This window comes from Triturus cristatus, chromosome 1_2 (genome assembly GCF_964204655.1).
Source record: "Triturus cristatus chromosome 1_2, aTriCri1.1, whole genome shotgun sequence".
NCBI classification, from domain to species: Eukaryota; Metazoa; Chordata; class Amphibia; order Caudata; family Salamandridae; genus Triturus; species Triturus cristatus.
The window spans coordinates 23,124,174-23,137,654 of record NC_140580.1 but is presented as its reverse complement, the minus strand read 5'-3'; the positions used below and the strand labels follow the sequence as shown (position 1 = coordinate 23,137,654).

Here is a 13,481-nt window from a genome sequence, read left to right as displayed (position 1 = left end):
TGACACTTTTATTGTTGCCTGAAATCTGCTGGCTATACTAGGAACTCTGCAGAGGGTGCTTTTAAAACTGCTGCACTGATACAAAACCCAGTAATAAAACCGTCTCTCCACCCTTCCAGCCTCACAGGGATGCCCGGTATGGCCAGTCTGGCCTTGTCTGCAGCTCTTGACTCACCCCTCATAGACTGAATTAGGTGACCCCTCACATAAGGCCATTGAGGTATGCCAGGCCATAATGAACCTGATGTCCTGCTGTGTTTAGGCCACCCAGAAGCGTGGCACTCAGCTATCCTTTCCACAAATATACTATCCTTTATAGCTTTGTGCCAGAAGTGTAGCTTTTCTCTCGTCCCAACTCTTTGTATAGCAACCTAAGATCAAAAATAGGCGATTCGGCCTTGTCAGAGCACTGTCTACTGGCCCTTTTCAGGTACCCTTGTCAGAGCACTATCTACTGGCCCTTTTCAGGTACCCTTGTCAGAGCACTGTCTACTGGCCCTTTTCAGGAACCCTTGTCAGAGCACTGTCTACTGGCCCTTTTCAGGTACACATCTCTATTGCAAAAATGGATTTTGATGGGATTGGCACCTCTTTCTTCTGAAAAAGTGCCCATAAAGGGAATGTTCAAGGTTGCTAACTGTGCTTTGCACGTCTATGTAGGCCTGGATTTAAACAATCCTTCTTAGACAATGTTAAATACATGCAGCTGGGGCAATACATTACTCACCATGGGCACAATATTCCACAAGGATTTAAAGGTGACATATTTAATTGAACACGTAGGCAAAGTCTAAACATTGTAACAAAATCTTAATGAAATTGGAAACATTGTTACAAAATTGTGGATCCTTTGTTAATTGAAGAAGAATAAATCCTTATTTCAGGGACCACACTAGTCTGCCATGTTGTATGAGGGAACATGTTGCACGTCACTCTGCTTCTAGAACATAGAATATCTTATTTGAAACATTCTGATGGCGAAGAATGGATTCTCTGATGACAGAGTAGGAAATGCAAAACTGAAAATACCTGCAAGCCTCATCCAATTGTAGAACCTAGAGCGGGGTTCCCATGTCAAAGACAATAGTCCTGGGTCACCAGATGTAATTTCTGTTTGATTGGTCCTCCAATATGATCCACTCCAAAGCAAATACAATGGTGTTTCTCACCCTACAGGACTAACATTTGACTTGCATGGAAATGTTGATAGTGATGTAAATCATGTGCACAAAAAGCACACTACATACTTTTGCTAAAAATATTGTCTCTTATCCTTTAACATCAACACACATATTTTCATCAAAATAATCGTAATATACCACCTTTAAAAACTCTACTCAGAATAGTCTGAATCTGAATGCAGACATACAGCAAGATGACAGTCTAATCTAAACAACAATTAACTTAAAGATTGTGCTATACACATTGTTTATGTAGGTTGTTGCACATGGATACACCATGACCGTGTATCATTTTATGTCAACAGTTTGACAGCATGTGGCAGACATTTGTCGTCATTGGTAACTGCAGTAGCGGCTTCTGGAGGGAGTGCTGCCGGGCGTTGACGCAGGGTGGGGAAGGGCAGGGTGGGGGGTAGAAAACTACGGATTACGGCCCAACGGAGGTAAGTATGCAAATAAATCAATAAAACGAATTTCATTGCGCGCGATGCAGTGCGCGCAACGAAATTCGTTTTATTTATTTATCTGTATGCTTACCTCCATTGGGCCATAATCCGTAGTTTTCTACCCCCCACACTGCCCCTTCCCTGCCCTGCATCACCGCCCAGCAGCACTCCCTCCAGGAGCCGCTACTGGGTAACTGTAGACATATACGCAAACCAACAAATCCATAGGGTGTAGATAGGATATAGAATCTTCAACACAAGAGGAAGTGTTTCTTGGTTATTGACTCAAAACTGCCAAAGGTACATTTCTAAAAATAATTTTCAATTTTTAGTTCTAAAAATAAATACTTTCTAAAGTGTTTGTTCCCAAATTCAATTGAGGGAAGGACAATGCAAATGAGGTTAAGAGTTAGAGGTTAATAATATAGGTGTTAGTGGTATGGGATTAGGGGTTAATGGCTTGTGTTTTTGCAGCTATGGGGTGATTGGCCAGAGGTAAGGTGCTAAAGGCTAGGAGCTCTGGGGTAGGGTTATTGGGTTTAGTTTGAAGGGTCTGGGTTTAGGGATTAGGACTAGTTTTGGAGTATAGGGGTTAGGGGCTAAAGGTGCAGGTTTTCATTGCACAGTGAAGTGTGTAGGGGTACAGTTCAGTGTGTGGGATTACAGGTTAAGGCCATAGGGTTCATGGTGAAGGTTTTGAGGAATAGGATTTAGGATTTGGCGTACAGCGTTACGGTTTAAGGGCTTGTAATATAGTGGTCAGGCTTAGAGGGTATAGGAATATGGTAAATGAGGTCAGATTAATGGTACTGGCATAGTAATGGAGTTGGGTATAAGGCTATAGAAGGAAAGGTAAAGAGTGTGAGGTATAGGGTTAAGAGTTTGGTGTATAGGGTAAGGGATAGAAGGTTAAGGGTTTGGATTACAGGTTAGGTGTGTAGGTATTAGAGGTTAAGAGGTTATGGGTTACGGAGATATGGGTTAAGACTATAGGGTTAAAGTGTAAGGTTTAAATGTATTTTGTATATGGTAAAGACTACAATGAACAGGGTTAGGAGTATAGGGCTAATGATTTGAGATATGAGATTTAAAGTTTGTGGAATCGGGTTAAAGGTTTGAAAAATAGGGTGTTGAGAACGGCATGAGGGGACACCTACACGACTGTGACTGAGTTACAACAATGGGCCTCGGAGGGAATACAGGACATGGGAGACCTTTTCTAGGACGGCACCCGCATCCCATACCAGGAACTCATAGCGGAAGGGAACCTGCGCCCTGGGCAGTTTTTACTACATAGAACAAATATAGCCTTGTTATCGTCTAAATGGGGTACACTCACTCAGGAGCCTCCCATACACCACACATTGCAATACCTTCACGTGATGGGGACAGGGAGACACCTGACGCGCTGGTTTGCGTCTTCAATCCGACAACACACGGAGGCTGACCTCACTCGGCTTCAGCATCATTGGGAGGGGGCCCTGGGGAGGGCATTCACAGATAGAGAGTGGACTGTTGTTTGAGGCAGCCCGACATACATTCCACGTAATCAGCGGTTCAAACAAATTAAATTCTTCGTGCTGCATCAGGCTTACCTTACCCCAGCTCAAATCAACAGGTACCTCCTCCGCGTAGACCTGACTTGCCCCACCTGCCGGCAGTTAGATGCCGACATTCTCCATATGCTCTGGCATTGTTTGGTCTTAAATGAGTACTGGAGCAATGCGACAGTCACCCTGCACCTCCCGAGCTATTCCCCCCAGTTGGGAAGCCCATGTATTACACCTGATTAGCAGAAACAAAAAATATAGAGCCGCCACGCGATTTCTCGACCTGGGTCTAATAACGGCCAAATGATCCATCACCAAGCGATGGAAATCCCCTCTGTCGCCTCACCCACTTGCCTGGCGCTGATCCCTGCTTAATTGGGCTAAGGCGGAGGGTGTGGCACTACGTAGGTAGGACCTACTCTGCATTTGTACATTCCCCCTAGCACCTCAGTGGGACACAATGGTTTCCAAGCTCCAAGAAATGGTCACTAACACAGGGGACCCGAATGCGTTATCTGGGGCCTGTACCCATAGATCATCCCTCATAGGCAGGGCTGGTGAATAGCACTGACCTCCAGACTGACTTTACTCTCCTGTTCCAAAACTTCATTGCCACTGGGTCCTGGCAGCTCTGGCTCCCCCGGCTACATTAGATACAGCAGCAGGTCTCAAGCGACTCCCTTTCCCTTCCTTGACTTCTGTTGTCCTCATTTTGTTTTACCCTATGTCCCCAGTTTGGTTCTAACTGCATTATATCTGAACCATTTGCATGCCACTCGGTGGTGACTCATCAGCACTGATCCGCTCTGTCTATGGATACTGTCCCATGACTTCTTGTAGTCGCTGTGATCTACTCATCTGTCTCCAGGACGCGGCAGAACCTGACTACGAGGTAGTGCTGCTAGCTGCTTAGTCGCTATTCACTGCTCTTCATTATTTAAAAAAAAGAACATTTTTAGCCTGTTCACGCTTTTGTGTAAATCTTGTCACCTGTATACCTACCTGATTTTACTTGAACGATTCCTCCATCCCTAATCCTCCTACCCACAGCGGAGTGCTCCCACGCCCCAGTCCGACTCTGCAAGTGCCGCTGAGCGGAGGGCGGTCACGGGAGGCACTTCCTGGGCGGGACACTTCCGGAGGTAGTCAGCGCTCTAGTCTCGCGCTGTACTACTACTTAAACCTGATGGCCAACCACGCGCGCAGCGGGCGCGCGCAGCGGGCGCACCGAAGGCAAGCCCGTCTGTGCCCAGCCGGGACCAGGGGCCACCTCCCCTGGAAGTTCCCAAATCAATTTTAGCTACAGTGCCTAGTCACTGACTGCTCTGCGAGGGGTCACTAATATCAAATGCTTACACTCATTGAACATTGCCAACAACCTTTCGCGATGCCCCCATTGAAATTTCAAGCTTCAACCCCACAGCAAGGAAGCACTGCCAGGTGTCCGCCCCCTTAAATTCTTCCTCTTGAACTGCCGCTCCCTTCCTAGGCACTCTACTGAACTAACCCTATTACTAGAAGACCTCGAACCAGACGCCCTATTTCTGACGGAAACCTGGCTACAAGATGAGGCCGACCCGGCCGTCATTCAAACCCTACCACCAGGCTATTCAATACATAGAGCTGACCGTAAGACTGGAAGGGGTGGGGGACTAGCCATAATATTTAAAGACCACTTCAGTTGCCGGTCCTCCACGAACGGCCCACCAGACTGCAAATTCATGAACTTTTCCCTAGAGCTCTCTCCCACCAGTACCTTCTCCGGCCTACTGCTTTACCGACCCCCAGGACCCATAGAGCAATTCCTTAGTGCTCTCCCCACTCTTGCCGCCAATTTAGCCCTAACCCCAGCCAAATTCACCATACTAGGGGATCTCAACATTCATATGGACGACCACTCCAACCATCTGGCAAAGATCTATCATCCAGCCTCTCGGCACTTCAATTCGAGCAGAAAGGCTTTGCCCCCACACATAACAAGGGCCATCTCCTCGACCCAGTGTTCAGCAATGATCAGAATCTCCTGGTCGGCACCCCCGTCCCCCTCCCGTGGACCGATCACTCGCTAATTCCCATGGTCTGGGAAACTTTAGCCCCCTCAGAACACTATGTCGACACTCGATAGGAAATGGCTAAATCTCTCCGTCAGGCAATGGACTACCGTCCTCGATGCCACCAGACCCCACAGCGACCCTAACCCTGAGATAGCAAACACTAATTTCAACTCTTGGATCCAAAACTCACTGGACACCATACTCCCAAAAAAACCCTCCCACAAGAAACTCAAGCAAAAATCTTCACCCTGGTTCTCCACCAAATTAAGGGAGCTTAAGCGGACCTGTAGAAAATTTGAAAGGAGATAGAGACAGAACTTTGCAGAGGAAAGCAAACAGGGGTATAGAGAGGCAATTGGGAGATACAAGGCAGAGATCAAAATAGCCCAATCCAACTTCTACGAGGAAAGAATTAATGCAGCTGCTAACCCCTAAATCCCTCTCCACTCTGCCGCATAAACAACCCAACACAGAGGCAGCCCCAGATCGGTGCAATAGCCTGGTAGAATATTTCCACCCATCTGATATGCCAGCCTTTCCTTCCCCACCAGCCGAAGCACACTCTACTTAGCTCCAGTGCTCTACACCCTGAATCACAGTGCTACCTAGGAAAATTCCCTCTGTTTGACACTGAGGCCCTGGACGCCCTCATTTCCAGAGTTACATCTGGCTCCCCCATGGACCCCCCCCCCCCCCTCAGTATCTCTCTCTAGTCACCAACTCCATTCACCCAGTCATCTTAGATGCCCTAAACTCCTCAATCACCTCCGGCACGGTGCCTTTGGCCTGGAAAAGGGCCCAGGTGAGAGCCCTTCTGAAAAAACCCAAGCTTGACCACCTTATTATGGCCAATTACCCGCCCATTTCTCTCCTTCCGTGGCTAAGCAAGCTGCTGGAGAGACATATAAATTCCTCTCTGGTTCAGCATTTGGAATCCAATAACTTGCTGCATGTCACCCAAACAGGATTCCGCCCTCAGTTAGGGACCGAGACGGCCCTTCTGGCGGTAACAGAGGAGGCAAGGAGACTCCTGGACCAGGGCAGCTCAGCAGCTATCATTCTTCTAGACCTCAGTGCTGACTTCGCCACTGTGGACCACAACATCCTGCTCGAGCGCCTAGAAAACATGGGAGTGACTAACATGGCACTGACCTGGTTCCAATCCTTCCTAAAGGATCGGTCCTTCCAAGTCTTTGAGGGACCTGCCTCATCTATTCAGCGGCCACTCAGCTGTGGGATTCCCCAGGGTTCATCCCTGAGCCCCATGCTTTTTAACACTTACATGGCCCCACTGGCGGAAATAGTCCTTCCTTTCGGCATAAAGATCATTACCTACGCAGATGATACCCAACTGGTGGTGGCACTCAACCACCCAGAGGGATCATCTGACGCTCTAGGCACCTGCCTAGAGGCGGCAGCCGATTGGCTGGACCTATCCCACCTCAAGCTAAATGGGGATAAGACCGAAATGATGTTTCTAGGCAAATCTTCATCTCCCTCTCCGACACTCACCTGGCCAACCGTTCTTGGCCCCATGCCCACCCCAAAACAGCAGATTAAGAGCCTAGGCGTGTGGCTTGACAATTCTCTCCGCTTTAACCACCAACCACTAAGCTCTCCGCCACCTGTTTTGGCCTTATGAGAATGCTAAGAAAGATCCTTCCCCTGCTCACATTCCAGGCGAGGAGGATTATGGTGCAAGCTCTGGTACTGTCCCGTCTGGACTACGGGAACGCTCTGTATCTCGGTGCCCCTCAGTCCACGATCCAGAAGCTACAAGTAATCCAGAACTGCACAGCTCGCCTATTGCTCCAGATCCCCCGGAGACAAACAGCGAAACCTGCCCTGCGCAGCCTTCACTGGCTTCCCATCCGGGCCAGGATACATTTTAAGGCCTTGTGCTTGGCCCATAGAGCTATGTGGAAATCAGTCCCAGGCATTCTTCAGTCCCTGGTTACCCCCTATCAACCTTCCAGAAGTCTCTGTTCCAGCTCCGCGTTCCTCGCCACCTCTTTGAAGGTACGGAGATCCAGATGGGGGGGGATGTTCCTTCTCCCTGAATGCCTCCAACCTCTGGAACTCCCTCCCTCTCACCCTCCGCGGGGAACCCAACCTGCTGGCATTTCGGAAACGTCTCAAAACTCATCTGTTCAGTACCTCACACTAGTACCACATGCCTTCTCTGTCTCTCCGCTCTGCAAGCGCTAGGAGACCTCAGGGTAGCTAAGCGCTATACAAATCCAATTTCATTCATTCTCTCCTTTTGCTGTTGGGTACTGCACATTATGCTGTTGGCAATCACTTTTCTTTCTTTCTCTCTTGATGCATGAGCACTGCTCTGACTGTATGCTTAAAATGTGCAACAATGTTAATCAATAAAAAGATATAAACAAAAAAAAAGGTTTGCAAACTAGGGTTTAAGAGGTTGGGAGTTGAAAGTTGGTGTTAGGTTTTGATGCTATAGGGTTAGTCCTGGTGACTACATTTGTTTAGTGTCACAACTGAAAATGTGTTCAGTGCAAGGCCAGTTGATGAGTGTTAGTCATTTTTATCCTGTTTGTATGAAGAAAAAAAGTCAATGTGTTGCTTTTCAACGGGAAGCTGCACTTAATTCAAATGGAATACACAATTTCGTAGTGATGCAATAAGAAATGTTAAAATCAAACTGATCTTCTTTCTCAGTAGAATATTCAAATTGAAAAGGCACAACCATTCGTCTTAGGTCATTTACCATCTAAAAATGGAGAAAGTAAGAAATATTTGTAATTTATATACATATATGTGTGTATGGATTTGATTACAAATTGGTTAACCATGTATTATACTCGTTTACCCATCTCATATCATATATTTTTTACATGTGGACTTTCCCTCAACTTCCTTTCTCCAGCTCTATGAACAATAGCTGTATAAAGTATTTATGACAATTTTTTTAACCTGTACATTTTGCATAGGCCTTCAATGCACATAGGGCCTGATGTACAAATTACTTATTGCAAAAATCTGGTAGCAACTTGTGACCAGTATATTTGCGGCCAGTAAAAAATATAATGAACCTACCTATGCACTTATAGGTCAGTTTGCTAAAGTCCGATTTTGAGTGAGTTGCAATTCACCCTACCTCTTGAATATTAGTGAGGCAGGTCGATGCAGCTCACTCTGACTGGCGGCCATCTCATGGTTGGCGACCTGCCAGAGACAACAGACCAACAAGCCTGTGATCATCTTTCAAGTAATTTCTTTTTAAAATGCAGTCCATTTTCCTTAAAACAAACAGGGTTGTGTTTAAAAAGATTTATTGTTTTGAAAATGTTTGAGTTGGCAGTGGTCCCCTGGACTTCTGCCTAGTTCCAACAACCTATTTTGTACATTCGCAAAGGGGAATGTATCGTAGAGGGACCCTTTCCTCTTTGCAAATGCATTACCACCCCAACAAGATTTCTTTAGTCAAACAGTGACACATTTCAGACCGATTCTGTATTTGCAAGGGATGCCTACAACAGTATGGGATAACCATTCTTTTATCGGGTTTTACTTATTCTCATAATGGGATTAGTACATATAAAAAACCACTTTTGTGGTTAGAAACTCTGAATCAGAGTGCTTGTGTGCATAAAAAAGCTTTGTACATCAGGACTATAGTTTGCAACTTCGAACATGTTATCTTCAAGTTTGGGGGATTTCACTGAGGTGTCAATCACTAAAAGTGGTAGTTTTGTTTGTAGATTTATATAGCACGTGGCTCACCACCCATGAGGGTATCCAGGCGCTGTCCATGGGCACAGGGAGATTAAGTGATTTCACCAGAATCACAAGATGTTGCGCCGATGCCGAGACTCAAACCCAGAGCCCCAGCTCCCGAGTCGGCAGTTCTGACTGTTGCACTATATCCTCTGCCCTAGGCTAAAGATGCATGATATATATCAATGAGTGGCGGTTGCTATTTACAAGGGTGGTGAGTGAGGGGGGGATAAAAAAAACAATCACATGCTTGCAGACCGGCCACCAGCTCTTGGTCCTCTTCGGTCAACTTCAGAAGCAGGAAGCACACACACTCCCAGATTCCCCTAGCCAGTCACGACGCTGCTGTCACCATCATGACAGCAGCGTCGTGATTGGTCTAAGAGCCGTGGTTCGGCACTCCGACAGGAACTGGGAGCCTGTCCATGTTCTCCACCCAGGCTGAGAAATACAGTTGGGTGGAGAAGATGCTAAATGCACATGACTATGTGGCCAGCCCAAGACGGCCGGCCAAACTGTCATGTGCACTTAAGATAGTGCCCACCACTCTTCCCCCTGTTCCTGTGACAGCCCAACCCCGCCCCGCCCTGCCCCACATCTAAAATGTAAGCCAGCTGAGCCAGGACGGAAAAAAAAATTATAACATTACTTTATTATCATTTTATTTTTCCTTTTTAAACTGCTCACAGAGCAGTGGGGCGATGCTCCTCCACCTTAGCGGAGAAGCCGCCGCTAATATCAATGTATTCTACATCATCTCTAAAAAATAAAAAACTTCTGTAGGAAAAGTAAAATCATTTCTCAGGCTGGCAGTGGTCAGTGCCATCCATAGTCCTGCATGGTGAACGTTGTATTTTAACCATTTGTACAACATCAGTACAGCACATCCCAGCACCAGGACATGCGGTCTTCACACAAAGTGATTTCTGAATTGAATTTTCATTTGGGACAGGCTTGAAGTCGCCATAGGACACACATCCTGCAGTTGCCCTTTTCAAGGTCATCTGAGGTTCTTTTTTCCGTTCTGTCGTTACTCTATCCCACCCTGAGATGCTTCGTGTAATCTTGTAATCTATGCCTGCATGTTGACATCCTGCTAGAAGTTTCACTGCTTTAAAAATACCCTATATCACAGCGCAAAACCTGTAACAGCTAAGGGGGTCCTGTTCACAAAGCCTAAAGTGGAAAATCAAAAGTCTGTGCATGAGATTCCTGTGTTCCGAGTGTGCATTAAACAATAAGCATATCAGATCCACGTCGAGCCCTTCAATTGGTGCCGTTGTATGGGAAATCGAGTACACGGCAGGAGAGGAAAACGAGGCCTGTGCTCGACGTGGGGCTGACATGCGTTTTGTTTGATGCACACTCAGAACACGGGAATCTTGTACATACCATCCATACAGGGGCGGAATGTCATCTATCTCATGACTTCCTGTCTTTATCATCGGATGGACTGTCGTGGGAACTTCACCACGTATATTATCGGGCCTCATACGCAATTGGATCAAATAATTTACATCGTCTTTACCATATTAATCTCCAGCAGGCGCTGGTGTCAGGGACTCACGGGGGAGAGGGAGATACCTGTGATGTGCAACAGAGGAATGAATGTGCCATTATTTGAGTAATATCTAAGTTACAACACAGCAGTGTCAGTGCGTACCTGGGTGTGATGGGCTGTGCGTCAAGTCTCTAGGCCGCAATGGAGGAGTAGCCTGTGGCGAGCCAGGAAGAGAGAGAGGAGCTGAGCAATATGTGTCAAGCCAGCACGGCTTCCTGTTGGTGCACCGAGACATCTGGATGACCCAGACACACATCACATGCATGTGGCTACACATATAATGTATGTCTCTGAGGCTTGAAGAATTCCATTGTTTAGGATCAGCTTGAGTCGCAAGGCATAAGAGGAAGCCACAGACACATTCTGGCCTCATTGCATGTCAGCAGCAATTAGCAAGGACCGGCTGGGAACCAAAAGCAGCCCTGGCAAAAATGTTCAAACCCCCCCCCCCCCCCTCCCCTCTCCATTCATCTATTCTCTGTCGCTCTCTCATCTCCTGTCTCTTCTCCCTCTGGTCTCTCTCCATCCTCTCTTTCCTTTCTTTCACTTCTATCTGTTTCCCTCTCCTCTCTTCCTCTCTCTGTTTAACCCGTCCAGTGCACTGAAGTCACTGAGAGCTACCAGATGTGACTGGTGCACACCCTCATACTCCCGGGAAAAATGCCCAGTGTGATAAATGGCGGTATAGGACAAGAGACTCCAGGCCCAACAAGTGACCACAGGAGCATGTCAGCCGTATTGCACCTGCTCCGTGACGCACAGATTGTTTCTATAGGCAGAGAGGTCACTGCTCTCTTGTGAACTTGTTTCACTAATGAGATGTGCACTGTGTTTCAGCTGCTACTATGCATGCCGGGAGGATATATAAATGGGAACGGTGATTTCAGTGGTGACATAAGACCATAGGTGAGATCCCATGACGAGAGGGGGACGAGATTGCCTGGCATTACTGAAGTCCTCGGAATGTTTATTAGAGGATGTGTGATTGAAAAAAAGCCTGCCATGTATATTTTAGGTGGATTAGAAATGTTACTTAGAGCATTTCCACTCACTTCTTTTTTTTTTTTTTCTTAATGAAAACAAATCCTATCTCCTGTGTCTCAGGACACTGGGTCCGAATCACAACGAAGCTGCCACGAGCAGGCATTACTCACTCTTGACTTCCTCCTGGCTTTCAGGAGTAGGCCATGACTATTCCTGCTTACTCCTGGATTAGAGGAGTACTCCCGGAGTAAAGACACAGCAAAAATCATTGTGACTCGGGCGCACTGTGCAGCTGTGAAGAGCGAATCCGATATATATCGGCCAAACAGAGACGGATCCGGAAAGCCATCAGTCACTGAGGGCCATTGAGCGCTTACATCCCGAGCCAGCTAAGCTGACTTGATGAGTCTGGCTTTAAATGTGCTTAATCCTATCAAACGCGAGGTCTAACTCTCAGATCAGAGTGCAGCGCGTGAACGCCTATACATTGTCTGAAAATTCGCAGCAGTCTGAGATTATAAACTACACCAACTAATGATATCAGAGAGAGGGTAGCCTGTACTAGTTACTGATAGAATGCTGCACCTAACGTTTCTTGTTTAATTAATTTTCTACCTGCACGCTTTTTTAAAACTACCGCGCATTGACAGGCCACACACATCTTTTTCAGAAAAGCGATATATTTGTTGCCGCTTTAATTAGGGGCTATCTGATTTTTACCTGCATAATGTCAAAAGAGAATATACCCGAGACTTTGTAAAATTAAAGACTAGGTTGACTTTACGAATACACTTGTGTAATGTCACAGAGTCTGTGGGGGTGAGTAAAATTGGTTTACAGCGTTTCGTAATGAAGAAATGATACTTTCTGCATTCGTGGGGCTTCCATGGCAGAAAACAAGTCCTCTGTGCTGCTCTGCTGCTGGGTTTTGCTCGTGCACCCACTTCGCCCTCTTACAGTATTTCCGATGAACTCGTCCCAACCACCACCCCCGTCCCCTCCTCACCATCCTTTGGCTTCTCGGGCTCCGCTGGAGGGGGTGGGGGCGCCACCTCCGCTGGCTTCTCTGGCTCGGCCGGGGCAGCACCCTCCGCTGGAGCCGCCTCAGCGGGGGCCTCTGCCGGCGGAGCTTCAGGCGCAGGGGCGGGTTCTTCCACGACAGCGGGGGCAGGTTCCGGTGCTGGAGCAGGGGCTGGCTCGGGCGCAGGCTCAGCCACCGGCGCAGGGGCAGGCTCTGGGGCTGGGGCAGCTGCCGACTCTGCCGGCTTACTAGGGGCCTTTTTGGCCGGGGCCTTCTTGATGGGGACTTTGGCTGGCATGTTTGCTGTACACTCTGCTCACGCGGCCACTGTCAGGACTTCGAGCTCCGAGCGAGCTCCTTGCCTTTGATTTATATAGACACTGGCTGCAGCGCTTTACCATCTGTTCTGCAGGGCCCACCTCCTCCAAAATCCTATTTCTAGTCACAGAGGGCGCGCTCAGTTCCCCGTGACAAAAATAGGCCGGGGGTAGTGGGTGCAATTTTGCAGATACCGAAGGGAATTCTCATCTGCACAGGTTTTCGGTTCACGTTTGGTGCTCAGAATTCTTTCACTTTACTAAATGACAATCGCAGTCGCCTTGGTAGGAATCTAGGCGCTAGGGGGAGCGCCTCAGTGACAGGAGTAAACAAACAGCAGCGCATAGCATTATTTGCATATTCCACCAGCAGCCTCGCTGTGTATCGGCAACAGGTCCACAGACCGACTCGGTTTCCATGTAAAATGGTCTTTCAAATGTATCAAATTATTTCGCAACCTCTCCTTTCATCTTTGAACAAATACATTCAATAGCAAATTAAAGAGTAATACCGTAAAAGTTAGTGTACGTTAGCAGTAAATATTCCAGGATTGATTGACTCTACCAAAATGAAGGAACCCTTTAAAAGAAGCATACATGATAACACTTTGCCACTCTTTGTCTCA

At 47.2% G+C, this 13,481-nt stretch overlaps 1 protein-coding gene across 1 annotated transcript in view; it reads right to left on the bottom strand.

Annotated features, from left to right (window-relative positions):
• Positions 1-12,885, bottom strand: part of MYBPH (myosin binding protein H) — a 160,133-nt gene extending 147,248 nt beyond the window's left edge. The window contains exon 1 of the mRNA XM_085600181.1: positions 12,524-12,885. Coding sequence (XP_085456307.1) covers positions 12,524-12,836 — 313 coding nt within the window. The 5' untranslated portion in view covers positions 12,837-12,885. The remainder of the gene's footprint in view (positions 1-12,523) is intronic.
• Between the last annotated feature and the right edge of the window lie 596 nt (positions 12,886-13,481).